This window comes from Typopeltis vanoorti, chromosome 12 (genome assembly GCF_054136105.1).
Source record: "Typopeltis vanoorti isolate ZY-2024b chromosome 12, IOZ_Tvanoo_1.0, whole genome shotgun sequence".
In the NCBI taxonomy this organism is placed as follows: Eukaryota; Metazoa; Arthropoda; class Arachnida; order Uropygi; family Thelyphonidae; genus Typopeltis; species Typopeltis vanoorti.
Window position 1 is genome coordinate 84,152,211 of NC_143560.1, and position 26,313 is coordinate 84,178,523.

Consider the following 26,313-nt stretch of genomic DNA (forward strand, 5'->3'; position numbering starts at 1 on the left):
AACAGAGATGGTCTCAGGTGGTATGGTCACTTAAACAGAATGGGCGAGGAAAGATTAGCAAAACAAGTGTTCTCTGCCAGGTTGGCAGCAAAACAACCCAGAGGAAGACCAAGATATAGGTGGATTGATACGGTACAAAGTGCTTTAGACGATAGAAATATAAGATCTTATAATGTTGGAGTCTTGACAAGTAACAGACTGATTTGGAGGAAAATTGTAGATAGGAAATTAATAATGATGTAATTTTTTTTATGTAGTACTATCATATCCTGTAAACCCCTTGAGGGTATATGGCAGGAATTTGATGATGATGATGATGATGATGATACAAGAGCACACCACACTCCAATTTAAATCAGAGTGTGCTCTGCAGTATCATGCTTTTGCATTGTCGGATCCATTTTCTTTGAGACATCGTAGAACAGTGCACTGTACCAAGACATCATCACCCAGTTCATAGCTCTCCTTGAGATTGAAGAATGTGATTACTGTTTTCAGCAAGATGGTGCCACTTGCCATACATCAAATGAAACAATGCAATGTTTGCAATAGGTTTTTGGTGATAGCTATTTCTAAAGGACTTTGACCCTCAAGGTTGCCAGATTTCTCACCTCCAGATTTCTTCTTATGGGGTAACCTGAAAGGTAAAGTGTATAAAAATAATCCTCACATAATTGATGAACTGAAGATGAACACTGCTGAAGTAATCAGAGTAGTCAGTAATTCCATTCTTCAAAGAGTTGCCTCCAATATGGTAAAAAAGATCACTTGCCTGCATTCAAGAACCAGGTGGCCATTTTGAACATTTGCTTTAGTAATGTTATCTGTTTTTGCAATTGTAAAGATGCAGTTATAAGCTTTGTTTGTAGCAATTTAGTTCTATAAGTTCATCACTAATACTGAAAAATTCAAGTTTATTTTATGATGTGTGCAACTTTTGGATCACCCAGTACAGGATTTGCTAATATTGGAGTCTTAACAGATAATTCACTGTTCGAAACACATATTGTTTCCTTTGCAAGAAGAGGTATTTCTGAATCAGTTTTTCATGCTAATTTCAAATATGTTTTAAAAATTTTTCTATCACATACCATTCCAGAAAAAAACAATAGGCCCTGTATGAGCTATTGTTGTTTACTATGATGCAATCACATTCTGCTGTATATTGCATCAATCGTGCTAAGTTAACAAGAGATGATGCAATACATATGTAACTACTGGTAAGATGATGCAACACATTCCAATGTTTCACCTTATACCGTATTCTCTCTCTGTACAGAAAAATGCCTTGTATGTGTGCCAATTCTAATTTTCTTCTAATTTGTTTTGCTATGTGTGTAGGGAGTTCACTCCAAAGAAGAAGCAGAGATCATTTGCAAAGTTAAGGATGCCTACAAATGTTATTTCAGTTGTAAGGTAGGTGATCAAGATAAAAGCTGGGCTCTGCATGTGTTGTGCAAGTTGTGTGGTTAATTTGCTGGCTTGATTGAAAGTAACCGGACCCTGAATGTAAATTGGCTGTTCTAGTGATTTGGTGAGAGCCAATCAATCATTTTACTGACTGTTATTTCTGCCTTACAAAAGTTTCAGGATATTCATAAAAAAATAAGAAACACATCGTGTATCCAAATGTTGCATTGGCTTTGCAACCAGTACCTCATTCTGTTGATTTAGAAGTACTGAACATCCAACACCTGCAGACATCGAAAGTGGTGATGAAGAAACAGAGGAAACATCTGACACAGAACATGATTCTGGAGTCAAAAATGATGATCCACACCTAATCATCCAAGAGGAATTGAATGATCTTGTAAGATATCTTGATCTTACAAAGGATCACACAGAACTGTTAGCATCATGGCTGCAAAGATGGAATCTTCTAGCTGAAGGAACAAAGTCACATATTTCAGACACTGTCAAAGCAAGTGCATCAGTTATTTCAGTGAAAGTAATACCCTGACCTTTTGTACTAACATAGATGGGTTAATAGAGGCCTATGGCATTGAACACACACACACACACCATCTGAATGGAGACCTTTTGTTAAGTCATCAAAATCTAGTCTGAAAACTGTTCTTTGCAATGGGGGCTTATATCCATCTATCACAATAGCCCATTCAGTTGTATTTAGGAAACATACAAAAACATGAAAACAGTGCCGAGAAGCATTAATTATGATGCCTACAAGTGGAACATCTATGTCGAACTTAAAGTCATTGCATTTTGCTTGGGTTACAAATAGGATACACTAAGTATTGTTGCTTCCTATGTGAATCGGACAGCAAGACCAGCAACAATCATTATGTTGTTAAACAGCGACCTTTGCATACACATTTCACACCTGGACAAAAGAATGTTAAACATGCACCGTTAGTAGAGAGAGAAAAAAATCTATTTGCCAACACTTCACACCAAACCTAGACTTATGAAAAACTTTGTGAAAGCAATGAATCAGGAAGAAACAGGGTTTCATTATTTCAACCAAATACTGAAACCCTGCAAAAGGAAAGGAAAGCATTTTCATTGGGCCAGAAATTAAATTGTTAATGAACAATCCCAAACCAAAAGGAAGACAATGCATGGAAATATTTTAAGTTGGTTGCTGAAAACTTTTTGGCAACCACAAATCTTCAGATTAAAAAGAAATTGTTTCTTCTATGCTCAAAGCATACCATGACATAGGATACAAGATGTTTCTTGTATCCTATGTCATGGTATGCTTATTAGACTGTTTGGAGAAAATCATTCTAGTTGTGTTGCCTTAGTAATTTATTAACTTTTTATAATAGAGTAAACAGCAGAGTTGAATAAAGGAAATGGCTACACAATGATTTTGCAAAGGCACCTGACAGAATACCACATGGAACTTTGTTATGAAAATTAGAACAAATGGGGATGGATAAGACACTGGTTATGTGAATAAGAAGGTGGCTGCTGGATAGATATCAAAAAGTGATATATGGAGGGGTAGAATCAAGGCAAAAACAGGTGACTAGTGATGTAACACAAGGTTCAGTGCTGGGACCACTGCTATTTAATCTGTACATAACATAAATGATATAGGAAATAACCTGAAAGGAAATATTTAGTTGTTTGCTGATGATGAAAAAGGCAGAGCAATAGTGAATCAAGGTGATGTGGAGAGCATGCAGGATGATTTAAATAGGCTATTAGTATGAGCAAAAGATAATAGGTATCAGTTTAATGTGGAAAAATGCAAAGTTATACATTTTGGGATAAAAAGATTACATGCTGTGTACAACATTGATGGAAATGTACTCCAGAAAATAAATGAAGCTAGAGAATTTAGAGGTGGTGGTAGACAGAGAATTTAAGTTTAGAGGACAGATTGCTAATGTTGCTAAAGTAGTTCATAAGATTACTTAAACACACTAACAAGTATAGATAAGGAAGTCATTCTGCTTTAAAAGGCACAAAGTTTTCCGAAAATACAAACGAGAAATAATATCATTTCAAGGGCTGCTGGAACAACCTGGGGTTGTGGTACAGAAGTCCTAAGGTCATCTGCACTAGCCCTCGCATCCTCTGCAGAATACTGTGCCCCCCCCCTGTCTGGGAAAGAAGCGCGCACACTAGCATTATAGACACCCAGCTAAACTCTACCATGCATACAATTAGTGGGACACTGAGAATCACTCCCTCTCCCCCAGCTGCCTATCCTATCTAACATTGCTCCACCAAATATACGGAGAAGACAAGCCTCAATTAAAGAATTTAATAAAGTAATGAGCAACCTGCCCCTGCACCAGACTCTCATAAATCCACCTAGTCTTCGGCTAAAATCAAGAAACCCTTTCTGGTCCGTGAACGAACTCTCTTCAGCTGCCTTACCACCAACACATGACATGTGGAGAGAGAGAGAGAGAGAGAGAGAGAGAGAAAACACTGGTCCAACAATCTTCCAACAAATGGCTTCCTGGTTGAAGATTCCTGTGCTCCACAGTCTGGTTTTGCCTTCCTAGGAAGATTTGGTCATCTATCAACAGGATCAGAACTAACCAGGGCAGATGTAGCTACCTACTACATAAATAGAGACTGTCAGACCACCCCATATTGTGACTGTTCCCCCATGGCCCAGATAATCACTCATATTGTGAATGACTGCCCAAGACGTCGATTTCACGGTTGTGACCTCCAGGACATCCATGATGGATGAGGTCCTGGATTGGCTTTCTGGAGTAGACATTGACCTGTAGCTGGTTTGTATTCCTTTTGCCATAAGAATAAATAAATAAATAAGGCCGTGATATGTTCACATTTGGGTTACTGTACTCAGGTCTTGTCTCCTGGGTTTCGTGAGTGATGGGGAAGTGGCAGAGAGCATTCAGAGGTGAGTGACCAAGTTGGTGAATGGTTTGTGGAATGTTCCCTATGAGGATAGGAGGGGATATGATAGAAATATTGAAGTTACTTAAAGGATTTTATAGGATTGATGCAGAGGAAATGTTTCAGCACTTGGCTAGAGGGGCCAGAACAAGAGATCATCTCTGGAAGTTGAATAAAAGTGTGGTTAGTAGGGATGTGAGGACTAGATTTTTCACTTAGAGAATTGTGAATGAATGGAATGGGATGCCAGTGTCAGTTGTATGTACCTTGTCTGTTAATCAGTTTAAGGAGAGGTAGTGTGTGTGGATAGTTTGGGTCTCCCACGATGAGTCTTAAGACTCCATGCAGGTATCCATATAATAATACTCTTTTATCTTTATTTAAATTAAGGGGATATTAAATCCCACATTATTTCAAAGCTGAATAAGAAACTCAAAGATAGGAATCAAAGAGTTTCATGCCGAATATAGCAAACTATAAAAGTTTCGGCAGACCGTAGCGTAAGCTAAAGTGCCGTATAGTTCAACATTTGGGCAACTCGTTGCAAAGGTGGGTAAAGTTCTAATCACTATTCTTGGTATTACCCATAATGTAAAACACATCTCCAAGGAGATGTTTGATGTTATACATTATGGTGGAAGGTCACTACCCAGACTGGCTTCGACCTTTATTGAGGTCTCATCAGTGAGTAGGTAGACCAGGTAATACTGAGGTTATAGGGAAGAGAACTTTATACTTTGCAATATGAGTTGTCAAAAAGGTGCATCCATAAATTACTTAAATAAAGAGCCAATAGGTCTTTATTCCAATAGTTCCTATTGGCTCTTTATTTAAGTAACTATTTTATCTTATTCCCTCAAATATATTCATAAAAATTATCTTTGTTAATGATATTAGGTATGGGAGGAATAAAAGTTGTTTGAAAATGACATGAACCTATATTTCATCCAGCAGTAGTACATTTCAAAAGAAATGCACTACTTCTGGATGCATATTCTGCATGTAAACTTCAATTTTGGAAATAATAGCACTACTCCCATATGTTTCAGCAATATGGACAGTAAAGAGAGAGAGAAGTAAAATACAAGCAGCATAAACAATTAAAGGAGGTATAAATGTAGACTATAGAAAAAATTATGATAACAGAACAGAAATGGAAGAAACTAATCTCCAAAAGGAGCAGATAAATATATAGTGAAAGGAGAAAGAGAGAAAGCGTGTGTGTGTGTGTGAGGGAGAGCAGAAAATAACTGCCATATGGAAAGACCAAATGGCAGTTGTATAAAGCAAATGTCTTGATGATGATAACAAGAAGCAGAGAAGAAGGATCATCAAATGAGAAAGAGGAATGCAGTATTTGATTTGACAGAAAGCCACTAATGGAAGGAAGTAGGTGTAAGAATAGAGCCCTGAGGAATTCTAGCATTAGTTGCAAAAGCCTGAGGATAAAGATCCATCCATCCATCCATCAACCAAACCTATCCATCTATAGAAGAATACGTTCCTTCTAAATGAATGCTAGATTATTATTAGAAGGATCATCTGGCATTAGTATAATACAGTGGTGCCTTGGTTAACAATGGCCTCAGATAACGACGTACTTGGTTAACGATGAGTGGCTGTAAGAAAAAATCTCTAGGTTAACGACACAGGCTTTGGTTAACAATTCTTGATTATGTGAACCTCTATCCGATCTAAAAAACCGGAATTTTCCGATTGCACTCAGCCACGAGTGGGAAGACATTGTCGAATAGAGAACAGCCACGCGGCATAGCTGTGAAGCTCAGATATGTTTGACCCATCATAGCCAGCTGTTTACATTTTCCATTTATTGTTTCTTTTCTTGTAGTGTACTGTGCTTTATTTTAAAATTTGTGATTATAAATGCATTTTATGATGAAAATGAGTATTTAAGCATTTATTTTTTATGTGTTGGTTCATATAGACAATAAATCGGTGGGTACGTCTCACTGTTCGTTTGCCATCAAAAGGCAAAATCAAATCTCATCTGTATAATAATCATTGTATTTATAAGCTGCTAATCAGTGTATGTTACTGTAAGTGCTGTATCTAATATCGTCACCTTACAAGCAAAATGCACTAAGTCAAAAAGTTTTGACTTAGTGCATTTTGTTTCGAATTTAACTGTTAATTTTTATTTCAAAAAGTTGTTTTTTGAACTTTTACTTTTATTTTCAGGTGACAATATGTTCTTTGTATCCCTTGTCTTAGTGTTGTACAATTTGCAATAATACTGTATTTTGCGTATCTTTTTTTTTATGGAGTGAATTTTTTTACTGTGTGACAAAATAGGTCCCAAAAAGAAAGGTAGTGAGGGAAAAAAAAACAGAAAAATTTTCTCTATTGAACAGAAGAAAGAAATAATAGCAAAACATCATGAAGGTGTGAAAGTTATGCAGCTAGCTCGAATATATGAACCCAGTCATTCTACAATATTGACCATTTTGGCTAAGAAAGAAGAAGAGCTTATGGTAGCTAAGGTTGCTAAGGGAACTTCAAGGTTGAATGTCAGAGGGCTTCTTTTTGAGCAAATGGAAAAATCTATTTGGATCAAAGAAAGAAAAATGGTGGGCAATACTACATCTCAAAATGCAATCTGTCAGAAAACTAAACAGATTTATCAAGATTTGAAAAAGAAGACTTCGGGATTAAGTTCTGAGGTAGATGATGATGATTTCAAAGGTAGCAGAGGTTGGTTTGACAACTTTAAAAAAAGAACAAGAATTCATAGTGTGGTCAGACACAGAGAGACGGCTAGTGCTGACAAAGCAGCAGCAGCAGATAAATTTATCAAAAGCTTTACAAGAATTATAGAAGGAGAATACCTACCTCAACAAGTCTTCAATTGTGATGAGATTGGGTTATTTTGGAAGAAAATGCCCAACAGGACATTTATCACAAAAGAAGAAAAAATACTTCTTAATGAAAAGTCCATGCAGTTTTTCAGAAACATTTTAAAAAAGAGGAAGAAGCAAACAACCCTAGACATGTTTTTTACAGGTCCATTTGTCAAAAAATTCCGAAGTGAGCCCAATTGTCCTTCTGGTGAAGATTAATAATCAAAAACTGTTTTCATGAACAATTCATTTTATTAATGTTATTTTTTTGTAGCAAATACATATACTGTATAATAATAAATGATATTTACCATAGTTTTATGACATTTTAAATTAGTTTTATCTGCATTTTTAATATGTACTATGGTTGTGGGGAGGAGCCAGAACAAATTAATCGATTTTCAATTAAATCTTAGGGGGAATCGCGCCTTGGATAACGACAGTTTTGGTTAATGACGGTAGTCCTGGAACGGATTACTGTCGTTAACCAAGGTACCACTGTATATGTGAAATGCAATCTATCTGAGCCTACATCTTATAATGATAAACCTATTTAAATTCAAGGGCTGAGAAATTGTATGTAGCATTTTTTTTATTATTCTTATTTTCACACTTGCTTACCCTTCAAATCAGTGGGTGTGAGTTCATGTGCTGCTCTGCTCTACTTTTCCCACACCTAGCTCTAATTTTCCAGATAGTGCACTTCCGTACTCTCATTGAATGACTTTTTCAGACACCAAAACAGAATCCATTCAAAAAACATATCTTCATTATTCAATAATGATATACTATCCAATCAAACATTCTTATTAACATTAAACATACTCAACATCTCCAGTTTATTCACTACTAGTCTCCTCTAATATTCTTCTTGGATTTGCTCAACATCTGACCAGTATGAAGTTCTCATGCAAAATGCATACATATAATTCTACAATACTCTTTATAGCTGGTCACTCTGTCACCATTACCATTAGCCAGTGTGAACCTTTTGTAAGCTTCATAATCATGTACATGCTTCACAGCAGAGAAATATTCCTTTGAACTTCCTATGGCTTGTCTTGGATATTGCATTTTTGATGATGATTTAACTATTCAGTCATGTTTGACTCTTGGTGACTTTGTAGGCAAGTGTTCTCCATGGTTCTTTCATTTGTCTGATGTTCATGTTGGTATCCATTTGAATGGTGTTGAGCCAGCATGTTCTTTTTCAGTCCCTTCTTCTCCACTGATCATTCCCAACATCACAGACTTCTCTAGTGAGTTGGTACACATGACATAGCCAAAGTAAGTTAGTCGTAGTCTAGTGATTTTAGCTTCCAGTGATGTCGCTGGTTTTATGTGCTCCAGGACCTCTCTATTTGTCACTCTAGCTGTCCATGGTATGTGTAACGGTTTCCATCAGCACCCCATTTTAAATGCAGTAATTTTTCTTCTGTCAGCCCTTTTTATTGTCCAGCTCTCGTACTCATTCGTTGTTATAGGAAAGACTATAGCTCTGATACTTTTGGTACTTATAATGATGTCTTTGCTTTTCCAGATCTTATTCATGCTGACCATTGCAGTATAGCCCAGAGTGATCCTACACTTGATTTCAGGGATGGATCTACCACCACAGTCAATTTTTGAATCAAGGAAGATGAAATCCTGAACTGATTTGATTTCTTCGTCATTGAATTTAAACTTCACTTCTCTACCATTTTTTCACTTTCCTTCTTGATTTTCAAAATTAGATTTAGCAGATCTTCATTTTTCACCAATAAGGTTGTGTCATCTGCATACCTCAAGTTGTTTATAGTTCTTCCTCCTATCTTCACTCTGGTATTGCATGAGTCCATGTCTAATTTCCTTATAATTAAAAGAAACACACATATTAACCACAGTGAAAATTATTTAATTGTAAATATTTCATGCTAAGTATCTTAGGACATCATCAGTACAGTAGTTTAAAACAATAATAGGAATAACAAACAGTTAGGGCACGTGGTTACAATAGAATCTCATTAAACGTGCGTAACGTGTTACAGAAGTAAAAAAACAACAACAATAAAATAAAATAAAATAATTATTTAACACAATTTTGTATGACAATTTCCCATACTTTAGGAATAGTAAGAACATCGTTGCGGTTTAAGTTTGGCCTGTGTAGTAGGGCTTCAGAACTTTCTTTGTATAAATGTTCATGTTTATATAAAGATCTATATAAAAGTTTAAACTTTTCTCAATGGATTCTATGGTTTGGATTTTCAATTCCGTGTTGAGAGAGGCCAGATTTCTGTGGTTTAAAAAGACGAATGTGGTCTTGATGTTCCAAGATGCGTTTCTGAACAGACCTACCTGTCTGTCCAAAGTAAGACAATTTGCATGAGCATGGAATCTCATAAACGCCAGGTAACATCAAAGGTGAGAGTTTGTCCTCAGGAGAAAAGGTAGGTCTGTTCAGAAACACATCTCGGAACATCAAGACTACATTCGTCTTTTTAAACCACAGAAATCTAGCCTCTCTCAACACGGAATTGAAAATACAAACCATAGGATCCATTGGGAAAAGTCTAAACTTTTACATAGATCTTTATATAAACATGAATGTTTATACAAAGAAAGTTCTGAAGCCCTACTACACAGACCAAACTTAAACCGCAACGACGTTCTTACTATACCTAAAGTGTGGGAAATTGTCATACAAAAATTGTGTTAAATAATTAATTTTATTTTTATTTTTATTTTTCCCCTCATTAACACGTTCGCTGCCAACCATGAGTATACTTGTAGTTGGTAAACCAGCTACACAAGCCAGCTACGAGTATACTCGTATGATGCTTACCACCGGCAACGAGATTAACGTACTGACCTTGAAGAAGTGAAAATGCTTGGCTTGTGGAACTAGCATCAAAACTGTGTATTCTCATAGATGGTATATGCTCTGCACAAGCCAACTACGAGTATACTCGTATGACACTGACCGCTGCCAACGAGAGTACCGTACTGACCTTGAAGAAGTGAAATTGCTCGGCGTACTGGAACAGACTATGCCGAAGTAGCGTGGCAGCGAATGTGTTAAACGTGCGTAACACGTTACGCACGTTTAATGAGATTCTATTGAATCATGCACCCTAAACTGTATGTTATTCCTATTAATGTTTTAAAATACTGTACTGATGATGTCCTAAGATACTTAGGATGAAATATTTACAATTAAATAATTTTCACTGTGGTTAATACGTATGTTTCTTTTAATTATGATCGCACCACAGGTTTCTTTATTTAAAAAAATAATTTCCTCATGTTCACTTCAGCATAGAGGTTGAAAAGAAATGGGGACAAAATACATCCATCTCACACCCATGCTGATCCTGAACCAATCTGTGTCACCATAAAGTGTTCACACTGTTGCTTCCTGATCAACATACAGTGATCTATAATAAATTTAGTTTAATCCTTTATCCAAGTGTGAGCAAACAAAGTTTGCGCCTGAAAGTATCTTCAGGACTGGGGTAAGGTAGTTCAATACCGGGCAACTCGCCATAATGCAAAACACATCTCCTTGCAGATATGTATAATATTATGCATTCAGGGAAGAGCCACTACCCAGACTAGTTTCGACCTTTATTGAAGTTTCTTCAGTGGGAGCCAGGCCTAGAAGTGGAGATACCAAGGCAGAAGCAATGGAGAATTCATCTTTACCTATAGGAGTTGCCATAAGATGTGCTACCTTATTATTAAATTACTCTGGATTTAGAGAAAGATGTTGAAAGTTTATTTTTCACTTGGTTAGACTATAATAAATTTAGTTTAATCCTTTATTCAAGTGTGAGCAAACAAAGTTTGCACCTGAAAGAATCTTTAGGACTGGGATAAGGTAGTACAACTCTGCAAGGAGATGTGTTTTGCATTATGGGAGATACTGAGATAGAAGTGATGTTAGCTTGCTCCACCTTTGCAACGAGTTTCCCGGTGTTGTACTACCTTACCCCAGTCCTGAAGATACTTTCAGGAGCAAACTTTGTTTGCTCACACTTGGATAAAGGATTAAACTAAATTTATTATAGTCTAACCAAGTGAAAAATAAACTTTCAACATCTTTCTCTAAATCCAGAGTAATTTAATAATAAGGTAGCACATCTTATGGCAACTCCTATAGGTAAAGATGAATTCTCCATTGCTTCTGCCTTGGTATCTCCACTTCTAGGCCTGGCTCCCACTGAAGAGACTTCAATAAAGGTCAAAACTAGTCTGGGTAGTGGCTCTTCCCTTAATGCATAACATTATACATATCCGCAAGGAGATGTGTTTTGCATTATGGGAGATACTGAGATAGGAGTGATGTTAGCTTGCCCCACCTTTGCAACGAGTTGCCCAGTGTTGTACTACCTTACCCCAGTCCTGAAGATACTTTCAGGCGCAAACTTTGTTTGCTCACACTTGGATAAAGGATTAAACTAAATTTATTATAGTCTAACCAAGTGAAAAATAAACTTTCAAATACAGTGATCTAATAAGCTTTATCAAGTGGGGTGTGACACCAAGGCCATGCAGAGCCACCCATAGCTTATCATGCTCTACACAGTCAAAAGCCTTCCTGTAATCTATGAAACACATGTTCAGGTCTTTCTGGTGTTCATGTGTCTCTTCTCAATGATCCATCTGATGTTTGTGATGTGATCCCTAGTGCCTCTCTCTTTCCTCAAACCAGCTTGGACATTGGGTAGCTCCTAATTGATGACCAGCCATAGCCACTGTTGAATAATCTTCAGGATCTTGCTTGCAGGAGAAATCAGTGCTATTGTACAATAATTAGTGCAATCTCTGGCATCACCTTTCTTTAGTAATGGGATGAATATTGATTTTTTGATTGATTGATGAATATTGCATTTTTAATTTTCTTAATATACAATCACTTTTCTAGACTGCATCATATATTCCTCATCCATCTGATTGTTTTCTGCTATCTTATACCTCCTCTTCCATAACTTTTTTTCACAGTGGTCAAGTAATTTCACTCTTTATCAATTTCCTCCAATGACTATTCACCCCATGATCTGTTGGGCATAGGCATAGCATTTCCTTTTATTAATTACATTCCTTTTTTTAATTGTTGTTCTATACTGAAACATTGAATAAAGAAAAAAGTGTAATCATAAAGGTGATGTAGAGATCCTGCAGGATGATTTAAATAAGTAAAGAATAATGGTTGCCAGGATCTCCTGCCTACAAACATTGAAGGAAAAAGATAATGATTAATTGCAGTTCAATATAGCAAAGTGTATATGGTTATGAACTTTGGGCTAAAAATATTACAAGCTGTGTATTTCACAGATAGGACTGTCCAGCAAGAAACTGATAAGTCTGTAGACTGGGGAGAGTGATTATGGAGGGCAAGTGGAATTTAGGAGATATATTGCAAAAGTGAACAAATTCCTCACTTGGTGTAGGAACGCGTAAGTAGGGATAAGAAAATAATTTTTCCTCTTTTGTAAGGCTTTGATATGACCACAGCTAACTACTGCATTCAGATTTGATTGCCTGGGTTTTTTTTTTAAAGAAGCAGAGGAGAGGATCCTGAGATGGGTGACCAAGATATTGACAAGTCTGTGGAATACTCCTTATGACAGATAGACTGAATGTTTTTTTGGGCTGCAAGTGTGGTTATATACAGACAAGAGGAGATTAGAAAGAAACATACATGCAATTAAAGGGATTTAACAGAATAGAGGCAGAGGGAATTTTGTAACACTTCATTGAGAAGGAGGAGAGACTAAAATATCTTTAAAAGTTGAGAGGAAGAGTGTTCGTGAATGAGTGGATAGGCATGGACCTTCTGCAATGAGTCTCTTTACACTTCATGTAGATACTCCAGTGGTGCTGATGATGATAACTTAACATTTGTGAGCAATAAAACAAAAAAAGTTTTAGAAACAAAAATACAACAAATATAAATAACTATAAAATGATTATAAACAAAAGTGGGGAGGAGAAAGCATATTCAATCATAAATAAGATTTAGTATATACACAATTTATGGAGAAGAACTTACAAGAGATGTAATTATATAATGCTGGTTTTCTGTCATCATTCCTACTTGTTGAGCCTATTTCATAAAAAAAAAAAAAAAAAAAAAAGAATGATTTTAAATAAAGGCAACTACTACACTATCTAAAATACTAACAGTCTGCAATGAGAATAGTTATGCTTTTAATTATGCTCAATTTATTATTATTATTACTGAAGTCCATGGAGAGATTGTGGCAGCTCTGTATTATTATTATTACTTAATATTTATTATTTCCTGAATTTCCTATAATAATTAAAATTTTTAAAGACCTGGTCTAGGTGTCACAAAGTCTGTGATACATGTTACACTCATTTATCATCAGAACTCTCACCAAATTCTTAGGTAATGCTTCCCATTGCCTTAGTTCTACTTTTTTTCCTGCTCTCACTCCCACAAACAAGCAGCCACAAGGCCTACGGCAAATAAATGCCATATGCCATGTGTACATTGTGGTCAAAAACAAAGTAATATGTTGATATTCCTCTTGAAGAGTTGGAGCTGCAGTCATTGGGGGGATATGTCATGGGAAAGCTGTTCTACAGAGCTGCAGTAGATAGAATGAATGAAAGATAATATGTTTGGTAAGTTAGCAGTTTGACTTCAAAATGATTGGATTGCTGTTGCTCATGCAGGTTAAGAAGAAATAAGCATAATGGATGCTATTTCTGCTGAATAGCATAGGAAGTCTGTAAGAGAAGGGGAGGAATCATCAATCAGTTGAAATGTTCTGTTCTGACAGCACAAAGAATTTTTAGAGAAGTTTCAGGTGCACTCCCTGAAATGTGAGAACAGTATTCCAAAACTGAGCAAGTTTGGGATTTGTACAGAATAAGTAATTTGAAAAATGAAAAGTAATATACGCCCAACATATTGTCCATGCAAAGGAGTAAAAGTTTGAGATCTTCCCAGTTTTTTGGAAGATGAATATGCTATAGCAGTGTTGTGATTATGCCAGGAAAGACTAGGAGTGAGAGTCAGTCCAAGAAGAGAAATCTGGTACTCATATTAAGTTGAGCATTTTCAAAAGGAAGGGGGAAGAAGGACAAGGTCTTATTTAAAGAAAAAAAAAAGACAAAACTATTTTGGAAAAATCGAAGGGGACTAGGCTGTTATTGTTCCCATTGGAGGATTGAGTAGAGATCAGTGTTTAAGACAACTGTAGATAATATTAAAGCTTGAGATGTTTGAGCATTGCAAGGTGTGGCAGTATTATTATTATTATTATTAAACAAGACCCCATGGAGTCAAAGACTCATCTAGGAGGTCCTAAATTGGTATGATTAGGTTAGGGTGAGTGCTATAATCAACAAAATTGTGAACGGGGTTTGAGATCAGTGAGAGATGGTTATTTCTATATTTGAGGCAGAGGGCAAGTAAAATAACAGTACTGACCTGCATTAGCCAGAAAACCTAAAGAAAGAACAATTTCTACCATTACATATAATGGATGACTTGAGAGAAAAGTGGCAATACAATCAGAAAGAGGAAGACAGACCATAAGATAGCAATTTGCTGAAAAACTATCAATACCAAAACTTATTACATGACTTGGAAATTTGAATGCAACAGCACCGGTTTCTCCAAACCTTTTGTAACATGTATCCAAAAGTTGGTAAGTATACAAGATCTGCTGTGGATTTTGATTGGCAAAATTCATATTAGTGATAAATGACATGTTGAGAGTCTAAATGTTGAAGAAGAAGTTAACTGCTGATGACCTTCTCCAGTACTCAGGTGATTGTAAATACTTATCACCTTGTTTTTTGGAACTGCTGTATATGGGCTAGCTTACATGCTTTAGGATGGATGCCAGCTGCATATAACATAGTGTAGAGATTATAAAGACCAGGTGTTAGTTCAGAGAAGCACATCTCTTGAGAACAGTTGATGGGATACCATAAGAACCAGAAACCTTTTTGGTATCCTGATTGTTCAAGATTCTTCTGATGTCTTTCTCGTGGAGGGCCACAAGAGGCATGCAATACAAAGTTGCATATAAAGAAGGGGTAATTTGCCTTGGATATTTGTGCAGGAGTTGAATGAGAAGAAAATTACTAGGAGGTAAACTTTATCACTTAAAGATATTGCAAAAATAGCACCTGGGAAGAAAGCACAGATGGACAGAAGTTGCACGCAACAGTTTTTGCAAGGACCACAAAGCGCAACTGCAAGTGGCACGCACACACACAGCAAGTTTTCTACATTAAGCTCTTTCATAGTTGTGCTTAGTTCAGAAATAATGGTTTTGCAAGGGTTGCAGGATTCAGAATAGGCTGTGAAATGAAGCTCAACTTTGTGTTTCAAACCACTTATTGTAAGCTTTTTTTTTTTTGACTGCCTTGGCATACTTTTTGGAAAACAGCCATAGCTTGGATACATGGTGAAAATTCAGAATAGAATGGGGGAATGAAGACTTTCATTCCAACATGATGGATAATAGTTGATACAAAATCACAATGAATACCTGAATCTGGTGAAGGGAAATAATAGACTGTATACATAAAGGAGGCATAAAGCTCTCTGATCTTCCCATCTGAAGATGTTACAGTGCCAAAGGACAGACATGAGGTTGGGAATAATATATTGGGAAGAGTATGTTCCTCTAGAGATGAAACTTGTTTGGGATCCAAATTATCAAGAGGAGTGGTCACATGAACAGTGTACTTGAAAGGAGAAAAAAGATGAAGAGTGTTGTGTTTGCAGAGAGAACTTTCAGGTATTCTGTATGAGCAATTTGCTTTAAGTTACTGCTTACAGCAAATACCTCAACTTTTCCAATTTGGGCAGTGGAATTGGAAAAATAGAGCCAGTTAGGTTTGCAGACTTTACTTAAGTTTCTTGCAGTCCAACTTTGGGGCGTTGGACTGCAAGAAAACTCAGGCATAAAGGATAAGAAGCCAAATGAAAAGACTGGAATGATTTTTGGAAATGGGACAGCAGTAGATATTAGATTGATGCATAATGATGTAAGAAAATCTTAAACCACAGAAGGTTAAAAAAAAAAAAAAGAGTTTAAAAATTAGGCATCCTCTGGCAAGAACTACTGGTTGGCATAAAAGTGCTTCTACAACTCTTGTGGCAGAAGGAAACCCAGGATATGTGTTTGGACATTTAAGATCGGGGCTGTGGTTGTTGTTGCAGTGATTTGAAGTTTGGCCAAAAACAGAAAATTGCATATAGATGTTGGCAAACAATGGCACATATATTTTGGTTGGCGCTTATACCACGAATGACAGTAAAGTAGAATATGGAAGAAATTTTTTTGCAAAATCTGAGTTAATTTTTTTATTTTTTTTGGGGGGGGGGGGTTTCTTTGAGGAAGGTTTGTTTTCATCTTAATTACAGTGACACTATTTAGGTTTACTGTTATGATAGTATTTTTAAGATGAAGAGAAAAAGAACAGAAGAAACTGACTTTGGGAGGAGATTGACTCTTAGACATGTCACACCTACACAGGGAGCAACCAATTTCCATGCCATTATGTTGCTTTGATGTGCCCTTGCATACTATTACATTGGCTTCATCCACACACAATCTGATAATGAGATTATACACCAAGCGATCAGGAAGTCTCCTACACATTAGGATCAATCTCATACAGCCTGCAGAACTGCTGTACTCACGAAGATAAGAAAGGTTCTGAATCTCTCCCACATATGTTTAGCAAGCTCTTTAGAGGTATCAGTAGAAAATCTCACAGATGTTTACTGCCATCCAGTAAACATCTTAGGTAAATTATGTATCTCAGACTTATCATATGTCTGGTTTGCTCTTCTATCTGCATAGGTCTGCATATGATATGCTATCATCCTATCATCGTAGCTGACATCCTACCATTCTCACATCATCTTTGTTACCCATTTTGTTTGCACTCTCTCTAGTTTTTTTTTTTTTTTTTTTTTTTTTTTTTTTTTTTTTTTAAGTGACTGATCTGCATCTAGTAACCTAGCTGTGATCTGATCAGGAATATAATGGACCATAACATCTTTCTCTCTGATGATTAATGTCCTTTGCTACTGCAGCAATTCACTGCGTTGCATGGATGCTTGTGATTGTCTGTGAAAACACTAGCAGTGGTGGTGGTGAGCAGTAGATGCAGTTGGTTTAGATGATGATGGTAGTTGGTGGATGTCATGGTGGTGGTGGATTGGTGGAGACTGAGAGTTGTTGAATAGTTGCTCTCCCTCGATGAGTCTTTGGATTCCCTGGAGGTGTCATATAATAATAATAATAATAAAACTAAATGATTTGAAATACAAAAATTAACAAAATTTAGATAAAGAATTGATTGTCACAGCATTATATTAAAATAAAAAAAAGAGAGGACACACTATTGCTTGCCATTGCCATTTATAAGGATAAGACTTTCCCAATCTTGGCGACATATAGTCAGTCATTCCAGTTTAAATTTGGACAGTGTAGAAGTGATTTAGTATTAAGTAGCCCCTCAAAACTAAGCTAGTACATTTAAAAAAAAAATTTTTTTTAAATTTTCTTTAATCTTGTGAATACATGTGTTTAATAATATTTACTTCTGAAAGTTAATTTCAGAGTCTAATAGTCTATTTGCCTAAACTGTGAGATCATCTTTCTTGGAAATTTCAATGTTCATATTTCTAACTGGTTCCACTTCACCACCATCACAGATCAAACAGAAAAAGGAAGCCAATATATTTTCTGCCAGTAATGATATAACACAAATTGTTCATTTACCAAAGAGAATATCAGATAATCCTCTCATTCTCCCCACATCACAGACCTTTAGTTAACCATCTCTCTCTCTCTCTCTCTCTCTCTCTCTCTCTTCAAATACACTGTAGATGTGAGCGCTCTTCTCAGCAACTCCAACCATAACCTTGTCCACATTTCCTTTTTTAGAAATTGACCTTGTACTAGCCAATCTCAACCTTGTATACTATGGCACCATAGTGGCACCAATTGGGATGACCTCTGGTATTTCTATGTCTCTTTTAATTGTCCGATTATTGTTTTCACTCTGTTGACCTGAACACTTGCTTGACCAAATGAACTTAAATAATTCTTGTAGGAATAAGGCCTTTCTTTCCCACTGCACTCAAAACCTAAGACTCATATCAAAATCCTGCTTTTCCAATAAATGTCAAATCAATATAAGATAAAAATTCAGCACATATATATATATATATAATAGTTCAAATCAAAAAATGCACCTTTAACCTACGCTACAGAACATAATAATAACGTTAAAAAAAAATCATCAACATACGAAAGTGGACTTTGTAGGGACCAAAGCAAAAAATGTGCATCCCACTCAAATAGCAGTCAGGCCTTCTGGTCCCTTACTAAGGATGCCGGCAGCAACTTCTGCTCTACTTTGTTTCTATTTCTCTTGTATCATTATGGTACCATGATAAAATCATTTAAACATAAAGCATATCCCTTGACATCAATCTTTTCCTTCACCTCTTGTGCAGACCACCAAGGCCCCCCACCCCACCCCCATCCCATAGCATGCCTTCACCGATCTTTCACCAGAAGAAAACCAGACAAATACTCAATAGTCTTGATACTAGTAAGTCCTCTGGTTCTTTCAGTTATATTAAAAACTGTTCTAGAATTTTATAATGCCCATTTTATAATGCTTCTGCAAGCTGACATCTGCCAATGGCTTGGAAGCAAGCCTTTATCTGGAGTTTTCCAAAAATAAAAATATTAATTAATTAAAAAAAAAAAGGAAAAAAATAAAAGTCAGTATCAAGCTATTGTCTTATTACCCTTATCTCAATACTCTCAGAAGTAATGGAGAGATCATTAATGGCCAACTTCTTCACTGCTTAAAAATAATTAATTAGTGATCATAATACTTGTAGATAAACTTATACGTTGGTTACACATGACTTTAAATTTTTCAGAAGATGACAACGTATACTAAAACATTAATTAAAAAACTTTAATCAATACCTTCCTATATTTCGGCAATGTTACACTGCCATCTTCTGAGAACATAAAACTATGATAAGTGCACGTAGGCACTAATAAAGAGTAAATTAGAAGAAGAAGAAGGCGGCAACTGGCATTGGTCCTAGAGTCCTAAAGGTGCCCCCTAGTGGGCTAAATTGGGTTGTCTTGGCTGTTGGGCTAATGTTCTAAGGATGCAAGCTTCCCAAACTTGGGGCAGTCTCGTGCACCCAAATTTGTTGAGATTTGGGAAGTTTTTTAGAGCTGAGGCTGATTACAAAAACAATCTTCCATATTTATATTTGCTACGGTATAGTAAAGTGGCTTTCTTCCGGTGTATTCTGTGGTGGGTACCTAGTGCATGGTCCGCAAGTCCTGAGTGGCTGGATTGGTGAAACCGGATGTAGTCTTTGTGTTCAGATATTCTGATATTAGCTGTCCTGCCTGTTTGGCCATAGTAGACGGTTTACAACTGCAAGGGACCTGGTATACTCCAGGTAGGGAAAATGGCTGGTCTTTGGTGGAGCAGATAAGGGATGCCAATTTCTTATGCGGTTTGTAACTGGTAGTCAGGTCATATTTTTTTAGGATTTCTGAGCTTTTCAGACGTGCACCGGATATATGGAATGGTGATAGATTTAGTGTAATCTCTGTTAAGAAGGGGGGGGGGGAGTAACTGGTTTTAATATTTTCTGGATTTTTTGGGGGATTTTAGCCATTGGCTAAGAAGGTGTTAAGGATATGGTTAAGTTTAGAAGTTAGGACACTGTTGTCTGAACAGATTAATTTAGCCCTGTTATATAAGGTTCTTATAATCCAATATTGTTGTGAGGGGGAGTGGTGTGATTGTTGGTGAATGTACCTGTATGGGTCAGTTTTCTGTAAACAGAGAAAGCCAGGGATCCATCAGGCTGGCGTGTAATCAGAGTGTCTAGAAAAGGGAGACTGTTGTTTTCTTTTTCCAAGGTGAACTGGATTCTGGGGTGCTGATTGTTTAAGTGTGTTAGGAAGTTGTGGAGTATGTCTAAGTCATGTGGCCAAATAGAGAACACATCATCCACGTAGCATAGACAGAAAGTGGGTTTTTGTGGGGCTGAGTTGTCCACTTTCTGTGGATAAGAAAGTGGCTTGGATGAGATCTTTCCATGGCTTGTGTCCACTTTCCAGTGGACACAAGCCATGGAAAAGGTTGTAGAAACTCATGTTAGGATATTTCCAAGGCACATAAACAAATCTGACATCTGGCCTTTATGTTTGGATGGCCAGTTTCCTCTCATCAGATTTCTTTATCAAAGCTGAGGAATGCTAAGGGTGGGCCTGTGCTTCTTCTCACACTCCTCTTCTTATACATATATCAATGCCCTTCTCCCACAAACCTCAAATTCATAGCTTTACTGATGAGAGTACACTACATTCTTGTTCATAATTTAAAAAAAAATGTACTACTCAAATTATGCATACTTCAAGACCTTCTGTAACTCATGCCTTAAAAACTGATTCCTCACCATTCTCAAAGTGAGATGAATCAAAGGAACTTCAATGATATCAAAACAAAATACCATCTAGTTTCTTGGAATAACGATCTTGCTTCACTTCTTACTTTTCATAATATTCCGAGCCTATTCTGGTACAAACACAATGCATCATTTGCAGACTACAAAAAACTTGGTATTATTTTGGTTTATAACACTACTTCTTTCATGCACAACTCATAACACCATAAATCCCAAACCTGCTCAATCTGACAACACTATTTTCACATCTGCAGTCACACATCTAAAATTTTCCTTAGAATTCTCAATTGTATCCAGAAGATTGCTATCTTGTTAATAGATAACCCCTTCTTTCTCAGACTCCCTCCAACTGCTTTCTCATGTTGTGTTATAGGTTTTGTCACCTATAATGCAAAAACAGCATCATATACATACCAGCCACTGAATTAGAAACTTTTATTTAATACCATTTGGATCTCCTTTAGCCCAAATTACAGCACATATGAGGTTCGACATAGATTCCACAAGCTGGATTGCAGCTACATCTACAACATACCAAGCATTCACTAGCCAGACATTTAACTGGCTTAGATTTGATGGAAGAGGACTTCGCTCCCAGATCTGTTTTTCTAACATGTCCAATACATTTTCAAGGGTGGTTCAGATCCAGGCTTTGTAGCAGCTAGGTAAGATGGTGGAAATCGCTGTCATGCTTGCTGAACTGCTGCTGAACAATTCTTGTGCAATGGACAGTAGCATTTTTATCCATGAAACAACTGTCACCTGTTGGATAAAAAGTCAACATTGCAAGATGGACTTGATTGGCAACAATGTTCAGATATTCCTTGGAGGACACCCGATCTTCCAGCAGGACCTGTTTCATACCAAAAGAATATGCTCCAAACCATGACACCATCTCCAGAACCCTGAGTTGTGTATACAAGGCAAGCTGGGTTCATTGCTTCATAGGGCTCCTGCCAAACTCTCTGTCTTTCACTGGTACAGAACTCATTCCTGACAGACTGTCTTAGGACCACAGTTACACCTCTTAGACAATAATGTGGATTATTTTTCCACTGATTAAACACTCAGGATATCTCACCTTTTGAGAAACCAGTAATCTCTGCTGTTTTCAAAATTGTGGCTGCAGCCAGACAGGCACCCATAATAAGCCCTTTATCAAACTCTGAAATATTCGTTGTTTTTCCCATTGCGATCAACACTGTTGACGATTAATGACTGCAGCAGCAGCATTCTTAAATAGTTACCCAGAACACATGGCGGCGCACACACACACACACACACACACAACTAAATATTTTGCATATAAGCTGAGTAAGTGATGCTTGTATATACCTGCATAAAAGTTTTCTAATTCAATGTGTGTGGTATGTGTATCTTTTCTAATGGTATAGTGTTCTTCCACTGAACAGGCTGTTACTACTCCTTAGCTTTCCTCTATTAATGGAAGAATATGGACAACTGCTGGTCAATATCCATACACAGTTCAGCAATAAACATACCAAACTAACTTCTCATTCTTTTTTTTTCACTCCATTTACTATTGTTATTTGGAACAGTCCCCTACCCTTATCATTTTTCTCAGCGAACGTAATCCAAAGCTCTTTAAGAAATAAGTCAACAAATAATAAGTTGTGTTATAGGTTTTGTCACCTTTCATGTGTGAGTTGACATAAAAATAAATAAATAAATAATGTTATTACCCTACTATTTAAATTAAGGGGATATTAAATCCCACATTATTTCAAAGCCAAATAAGAAACTTAAAGATAGGAATCAAAGAGTTTCATGCCGAATATAGCAAACTATAAAAGTTTCGGCAGACTTTAGTGTAAGCTAAAGCACATAGTTCAACACTAGGGCAATTCATTGCAAAGGTGGGTAAAGTTCTGATCACTATTCTTAGTATTACCCATAATGTAAAACACATCTCCTAGGAGATGTTTGATGTTATACATTAGGGTGGAAGGTCACTACCCAGACCAGTTTCGACCTTTATTGAGGTCTCATCAGTGAGTAGGTAGACCACGTAATACTGAGGATGAACGAATAACATTTCTGGCTAGATGGGTGAAGCAAAAATTGCTTTTCATATTCCCCTTTGTCTGTAAATGAAAGAACTTTGAATGGAGTGTTTGTGAGCTATATGCTCGCCCATTGAGGGCAGTGAAATTAGCTGTATTCAGATGAACTTAAGATAGATTTTGGTCTTTTATATTTGTAACTTTCCACTTCATTATATTCCGAAGCTTCCTTGATTAATGGGTTTGAATGGTTGCTTGTCTTAGTAAGGAACTTCTCAGCTAGCTCTAGGAGAAGGGATGAGATATAAGGGATATTAACTTCTCTATAGATCTGGGAGTTTCTAATAAACCAAGGGCATCCAGAATCATCCTCAGGCACTTATTCTGTATTCACTAAAGTTTCAGAATGTTTGTATTCGTGGTGTGGCTCCATGCGGGGGATGCATAAGTGATGACCGGTCGAATTACCATCTTGTAAATTGGGCACGCAAACAAAATTGTTAATTTTGTTTGTGTGTCCAGTTTACTTTGTCTGTTGATCATAGGGTAGAGCTGTGCTAAGACTTTGGATGTCTTCAAGATAATGTAACTTACATGTTTGCTGAATAGGAGTTTACTATCAAGAATCACTCCGAGATATTTAACTTCAGTCTGCCATGGAATCTTTACTCCCAATAAATAAATGTCCTCCATGCTATGGATTTTTTTTCTAGTAAACAGTATATGCTGAGCTTTTCTGGGGGGTTAACTTGGATCCTCTAGTCTGCCATCCACCCTTCTAAAATGTGTATGCTGGTTTAAAGTCTTCTAGTTGCCAGTTTAGGGCTCAGAGATCTTGCCATCAATGCAGTGAATGTTGTTCTCGGGTTCAGAGGGATGTCAGCTATGTAGATTGAGAATAGGAGAGGGGTCAGAAGAGATTCCTGAGGTACACCTGCCGAGACCCTGTGTCTGGTCGAAACCATTTCGCCGACCTTGACCTGCATATATCTGTCTTTCAGGTAAGAGTGGATTATTTTTATTAACTTGATTGGCAAGTTAAATTTTATCAGTTTGTAGAGAAGGCCTTGATGCCATACTTTGTCAAACGCCTTCTCTGTGTCGATGAAGATGGCAGCTATATTGAGTTTCCAGTTATAGCCTTTAGTAATGATTTCTACCAGCCAGTGTACTTGTTGAGCTTTACTATGGGCCTTTCGGACTCCAAACTGTTCATTAGGCAAAATTCCTAACTTATGGGTCCGTAGCTTTCGGGAAGGTGAGGATTTTTTCCTGGATTTTTCAATGGCATGATGGTGGCTGTTTTCCCTGTAGTAGGAAAATGTTGGAATCTAAAAATGGCATTTGTAATGTTGATGAGATGGACTATGGCCTTTCTTGGAAGTAGTTTTACTATTCTGTTAGTTATGCCATCTGGTCCTGGAGGAGCTTTTTTTGTAGATTGGGTGATGATATTTATCATTTCTGCCAGATTTGTAGGAGTGATATGTTCAGAGTTAACAGTGTTCTGTCGTAAGGTTGTCCTAACATGACGGTGAGTCTTGTATATAAGGTTGATATTTAGATTTGTATAAGATGGATTGCACTGAGATTCAAGGTTATCTACTAGTGCGTCAGCTTTCTCTTCATCTTTGTGAACTGTCCCTTTCTTGGTTTGTATAGGGGGTATGAGTTGCTTTTTGATGCGGATTGCTCTTAAGAATTTTCAGACAGAATGATCTTCAGTATTGATGTTAGCCAATTTGGTTTCCCATTGATGATTTCTGTGTTTTTAAAGAGCTTCCCAGACTTGTCTTTAGGTTGTTCAATACTGTTTTGTCTTGTGGGGCTCTGGTATTTTGTGGTATCTCTTTCTGGCTCTATTTTTTGCTCTGATTAGCTCCATGATTTCCTCTGGGATACGGTTGGTTGAGTGGAAAACAGCAGATTGCCTGACTGATTCTATTGCTTTCTGAATTTGTAGTGTTAGTTATTTACTGCTGAGTCTATCTCTTCCTTTTTACTGATGTTGGGCACAGGACCAATATGATCGGGAAGAACTATGGCTAACTTGTCCCATGGTATGAATGTGTGCGGAGGAGAGAATTGATCTGATGAACCTAGATTAAGCACTATGGGACTGTGGTCAGAAGATAATTCGTTAACTGATTCAAATTTGAATTGGTATCTTATATTTTTAAAGATGACGATGTCTAGTACATCCAAGCTACCTGAAGGGCTGAAGTGAGTGGGCTCGGTAGGTCCGGCCAAAACAGCAGAGTTGAGCATTGCAAAGTTGAATAGTGTGTGGCCTTTGGTGTTAATTGAAGAGCCGTACCAAGCTGTGTGTTTTGAGTTGAGGTCTCCTGCTTTATTATGGATTCATTTGGACCAAGTATGGAGTCCAGATCTGTTGTCAGCAGAGGAATGCTCAGAGGATTATAAGCGGCATAGATCTTGAGACTTCCAGCATTGCAGGTATGTACTTCCACACCGGTCACCTACAGGTTTACTATTTGGAGCTTGGCTATTGTATTATGATTCAAGTAACTCTTAATATATATGGCTGTGCCTCCTCCTCTTGCACCAATTCTGTCATTTCTGTACATAGTGTATCCATGGATTTTTGGGTTATTATCTGGTCTTAGGTGTGTTTCACCAATCAAGATGATATCAGCACTGAGACGAGTTGCAAATTCTTGAAGTTCCAACACCTTGTTCATCAATCCATTTGCATTCTATGCCATTATCTTAAAAGCGTTTGGTTTGAATTTTTTACTCATGACAGATAGCTGTTATAATGGTTTGAGTGCCTTGCAGGAATCTCTTTCTGGAAGACAGTGAGGGGCAAGTCTTACTGAATTCCTGCAGCATGGTGGCAAGCGAGGCTGTTGAAACTGATGTTAAGTTGGAGTTTTTTTCTAGCTTGAGAGATGTAGGAGGTTTAGTTTGTGCAACCTCGGCATATGTTTTGATCATGGTTGTTCCTTCCTGTGTGGTTGAAGGTGAGGTGTTTTGGACTGGGGAAACAACCTGCTTGGTTGCTTAAAACGTTGTTACGTGGAAGAGCAAGATTGACTTCTGCTGAACCTTGACTTTTTGGATTGGAAAGGCATCCCTTGTAGTTGGTGGGGTGAGGTCCTCTGCAGTTTGCACAGCAGGCTGGAGTAGAGCGTGGCTTGGTGCAGGTGATGGTTTGGTGTCCCTTGCCACACTTCAAGCACCTGAAGGCTGCCTTACATAATTTTTGGGCATGCCCAAACCTTTGGCATCTATGACACTGTCCTGCAGATGCTCTTTTCCTGAGTGGCTCAGTTGATATTTTGAGTTCGCATACTACTGTCAGTTCATAGATATGACTGAGGTTATAGCGAAGGGAACTTTATACTTTACTATACGAGTTGTCAAAAAGGTGCACCCGTAAATTACTTAAATAAAGAGCCAACAGGCTTCACTTCAGCGATGTAACATTATTTAAATTAAGGGGATATTAAATCCCACATTATTTCAAAGCCGAATAAGAAACTCAAAGATAGGAATCAAAGAGTTTCATGCCGAATATAGCAAACTATAAAAGTTTCGGCGAACTGTAGCGTAAGCT

General features: G+C 37.2%; 1 protein-coding gene across 1 annotated transcript in view; it reads right to left on the reverse strand.

Annotated features, from left to right (window-relative positions):
• Positions 1-26,313, reverse strand: part of LOC150100948 (glutamate receptor ionotropic, kainate 2-like) — a 369,413-nt gene that overhangs the window by 205,231 nt on the left and 137,869 nt on the right. Inside the window, exon 5 of the mRNA XM_090401147.1 lies at positions 13,240-13,293. Coding sequence (XP_090257273.1) covers positions 13,240-13,293 — 54 coding nt within the window. The remainder of the gene's footprint in view (positions 1-13,239; positions 13,294-26,313) is intronic.